The 4,017-nt window shown below is 44.3% G+C and overlaps 1 protein-coding gene across 2 annotated transcripts; it reads right to left on the bottom strand.

Moving 5' to 3' along the window:
- Positions 1-1,604: 1,604 nt before the first annotated feature.
- Positions 1,605-3,801, bottom strand: LOC135494732 (uncharacterized). 2 transcript variants are annotated; one of them, XM_064782988.1, is made up of 4 exons: positions 3,657-3,801; positions 2,823-3,244; positions 2,459-2,591; positions 1,605-2,046 (listed from the first exon to the last, which is right to left on the bottom strand). In XM_064782988.1, exons 2-4 carry the CDS (start codon positions 2,997-2,999, stop codon positions 1,961-1,963), a joined length of 396 nt encoding a protein of 131 aa, XP_064639058.1. In that variant the 5' UTR covers positions 3,000-3,244; positions 3,657-3,801; the 3' UTR covers positions 1,605-1,960. The 2 variants fall into 2 exon arrangements, with proteins under 2 accessions (XP_064639058.1, XP_064639057.1); XM_064782987.1 differs by having other exon boundaries at positions 2,823-3,206.
- Positions 3,802-4,017: the final 216 nt, after the last annotated feature.

The following is a 4,017-nucleotide window of genomic DNA, read 5'->3' as shown; positions in this document are numbered from 1 at the left end:
AGCTAGCTATTCAATGGGTCTCATAGACAATAGGTTGCTCTCTTCAAAGGGTGAGATGTACTGAAGAGGAGCTAGCTATTCAAGGTGTCTCAAAGATAGTAAGTTGCTCTCTCCAAAGGGTGAGATGTACTGAAGAGGAGCTAGCTATTCAAGGTGTCTCAAAGATAGTAAGTTGCTCTCTCCAAAGGGTGAGATGCTTTGAAGAGGAGCTAGCTATTCAAGGTGTCTCAAAGACAATAGGTTGCTCTCTTCAAAGGGTGAGATGTACTTGGTGAGGAGCTAGCTATTCAATGGGTCTCAAAGACAATAGGTTGCTCTCTTCAAAGGGTGAGATGTACTGGATGAGGAGCTAGCTATTCAAGGTGTATCAAAGACAGTAGGTTGTTCTCTTCAAAGGGTGAGATGTACTGGATGAGGAGCTTGCTATTCAAGGTGTATCAAAGACAGTAGGATGTTCTCTTCAAAGGATGAGATGTACTGGATGACGAGGTAGCTATTGAAGGTGTCTCAAAGATAGTAAGTTGTTTTCTCCAAAGGGTGAGATGTACTGGATGAGGAGCTAGCTATTCATGGTGTCTCAAAGACAATAGGTTGCTCTCTTCAAAGGGTGAGATGTACTAAAGAGGAGCTAGCTATTCAAGGTGTCTCAAAGACAATAGGTTGCTCTCTTCAAAGGGTGAGATGTACTGGATGAGGAGCTTGCTATTCAAGGTGTCTCAAAGACAATAGGTTGCTCTCTTCAAAGGGTGAGATGTACTGAAGAGGAGCTAGCTATTCAAGGTGTCTCAAAGACAATAGGTTGTTCTCTTCAAAGGCTGAGATGTACTGGATAAGGAGCTAGCTATTCAAGGTGTCTCAAAGACAGGAGGATGTTTTTTTCAAAGGCTGAGATGTACTGAAGAGGAGCTAGCTATTCAAGGTGTATCAAAGACAATAGGTTGTTCTCTTCAAAGGGTGAGATGTACTGGATCAGGAGCTAGCTATTCAAGGTGTCTCAAAGACAATAGGTTGTTCTCTTCAAAGGGTGAGATGTACTGGATCAGGAGCTAGCTATTCAAGGTGTCTCAAAGACAGTAGGTTATTCTCTCCAAAGGGTGAGATGTACTGGATCAGGAGCTAGCTATTCAAGGTGTTTCAAAGACAGTAGGTTGTTGTCTTTAAAGGCTGAAATGTTCTTGATGTGGAGCCCCTATTCAGGTTGCTTCAAAGGAAAACGACTATGTTCAAAGTGTATATTCAGGCTGAACAGGTACAACGGTGTAGAAGCAACTCGAGCTATACCTCCCGCATGTTGACTCGATGCATCATATTCTTTTGTAACGCAGGGTATTTCAGTGCAAATTGGGTATGTCTTTCAATTGGCTATATGGGCGGCATTAAAATCTGCACTTGTCCACGTCCACCGAATACAACAAACAATTGAGCTATTGGAATGTTCTTCCTGTTAGTACAGCAAGATCTGCTTTTGACATGTCAGCGGTATGCACACAACACGTGTTTAAGCTGCACCAGGTCAGAGTTTGAGCACAGCTTACGCAGAGCAACGGGTATGTCAATTGTGACTGGGACTGGACATACAGGAATAAAATAAAACAAAAACAAAATGACGTGCAGGAAAAATGATATTGGTAGTGAGTGAAACAATACATGCTTTTAGATTGTAGAATATAATTTGTTAGAAAATGGCTATTGCACATGTTATATATCACAAACATCAATCCAATATGATGTCTGCGATGGTGCAGCTCACAAGTTCAGTCTGCGTTACCTTCTGGTAGATCAAGCAGTTCAAACCCAGTGATGCATTCCATGAACCAAGTTGTCGGGGCTGTACACACCCGGAAGTGACGCTGCATCTTAATCTTATCCTTTAGATCGTGAATGATGAAGTAACAACAATCAGCCAGATACGATCCCTGATTTAGCGTGATAAGGAACAGTTATGTCATTTGGGATAACATCAGTTCAGGATCCATTTTCCCAGGAGGACTGCGTTCAGGTACTTGAGAGTTCGCGCGCACATCCCTTCACTGTTCACATGACTCACTGCAAGAATATGAAATCAAGGGTGAAATATTTTAACCATTACAGACACAAGCAGTAAGGCCTGCAGATCATTTCAAACTTGAAATCCCTGGTGTACATGTAGGAATCTAACAAAGTTGGTTTCAAGCTCAGTCCGTGATAACCCATGCCTACGCGCAAATCATTAACAATGCATAGATCTGCCAAAAGCTGAACGTAACAAGGTGTGCTCACTCACGTCCAGTCAAGATTGTAGTGGGAATAGCGTGATATTTTTTAGTCCTGTTTGATGATGGGAACTGCTACTGTTGGATGGACGGTGACTGGGCAGCCGACAGCTTGGTGATAATGAACCTTGAAGGTTGATGGCTTCACAATCCTGTGGAAGATGAACTGTAATCACTTGCACTGTTTACGCTAGTCTACAGCATACCTTCAGGTGGGAATTCAGTGACTATCCTTCCATGAAGCATGCTGGCACACTTCTGGACCTTCATCTGCTCGAGGCACTTCAGGCCGGTACAGAGGAGGACAACCCGCTCTGGTCTGGTGAAGCTGGTGGGGGTCTGAAAGTCAGAGAACAACAGGTGAGAATTCAGTGACTATTCTTCCTTGAAGCATGCTGGCACACTTCTGGACCTTAATCTGCTCACGGCGCTTCAAGCCGGTACAGAAGAGGACAACCCTAACCCTAACCCTCGGAGACCTTCACTCCGGGGAATGCATCAGTGGCATTGTCAAGAGAAACTTGCACGAGTAGGCCCGGGTCACACAAACCAATAACAGATCGTTCTTACCTGGACCAGTTTCTCCAGCACCATCAGCATCGGCCTCATGACGTCATACAACGGGTACCGCTTCTCAAGTAGATCCCAGTACCTCGGCCGTAAGATGATGACACAGCAGCCGTTGCCGTCACAATATGGAAGCACATGGATCATCCCATCATCCAAAACCTCCCCTATTACTTTCATTGGCTGCCTGTGCAGTCCCGTTCAAGGTTCTGCTGCTGACTTTCAATTCAAGGCCTTGAATGGCCAGGCTCCCAGCTACATCAGGGATCTTCCGACTGTGTACAAGCCAGGGCGGTCACTTCGTTCAGCTGAACAATTGCTGTTGGCCGTGCCTGTATCCACACGTTGTGGTTGTGACAAGGCCTTTAGTGTCAGTGCACCCAGACTCTGGAATGAATTTCCAAGGAACATCAGGGAATCAGAGTCTATGGACATTTTCAAAAAGAGATTAACATGACTAAAGGGACACCTGTTTTCGTAGACATTTGTGAACTTTTTAACAGCGCCTTGATCACCATTTCCATGGTGGATCTGGCGCTATACAAGACTCCGTATGTTATTGATTGATTGATTGATTTTAGTATTTATTGCTGACGCAACAAAATGGCAATGGTCGTAGTCGAATTTCCGTGCGTGTAAGAAACGAGGCCTTTATCCATTTTCCAAGGTAGGCCTGAGTTGCACTGCAGGTCGGAGCACTTCTACATCTAGCCTACATCTATGATGCATGGGTGGAGGAGGCCAGGTGAATCATGCTCATACACCACTTTCTTCGCATTATAGACAATCACAATGCAAACTCGAAACTGCACTTCAGTCAAAACAACGAGAACATACCTATCTAGTCCTAGTACCTAACTACCGTCTAGTCCCTGGTTCCCGTAAAATATGCACAGTATCGCAACAAAAGAGCACTTATCAAGAAACAAAATCAGAAAACTGAGAAGTTAGCGAAAAGAGGTCAAGGTCGTTTAATGGCGAACTAACGGGGTGCGACGCTAACGGGGTAGGTGTAAACTGTGGACGAAAGGCGATTTATTTTTTCACACCAGGTGCGGCCATTTTGTTTTCCATATATGGCATAATTTATGTCATTTAATGTACGTTTTTCGAGAAAAAAATTGGGATCCTTGCGAGAGCTAAGCGAACTAATTATCGCGCGCTAAAACAAAAGGTAGGTCATTCAGTGCGGTGACCG

This window comes from Lineus longissimus, chromosome 10, assembly GCF_910592395.1.
Source record: "Lineus longissimus chromosome 10, tnLinLong1.2, whole genome shotgun sequence".
NCBI lineage: Eukaryota > Metazoa > Nemertea > Pilidiophora > Heteronemertea > Lineidae > Lineus > Lineus longissimus.
This window is presented reverse-complemented; position numbering and strand designations above follow the sequence as displayed.

Bases quoted from the DNA above. Each gene is read 5' to 3' on its own strand.
- LOC135494732 (XM_064782988.1), bottom strand. From the start codon at position 2,999: ATGAAAGTAATAGGGGAGGTTTTGGATGATGGGATGATCCATGTGCTT. The intron at 2,592-2,822 runs GTAAGAACGATC...TCTGACTTTCAG, and splicing joins TGCTGGAGAAACTGGTCCAG to ACCCCCACCAGCTTCACCAG. The intron at 2,047-2,458 runs GTATGCTGTAGA...ATATTCTTGCAG, and splicing joins CACTGAATTCCCACCTGAAG to TGAGTCATGTGAACAGTGAA.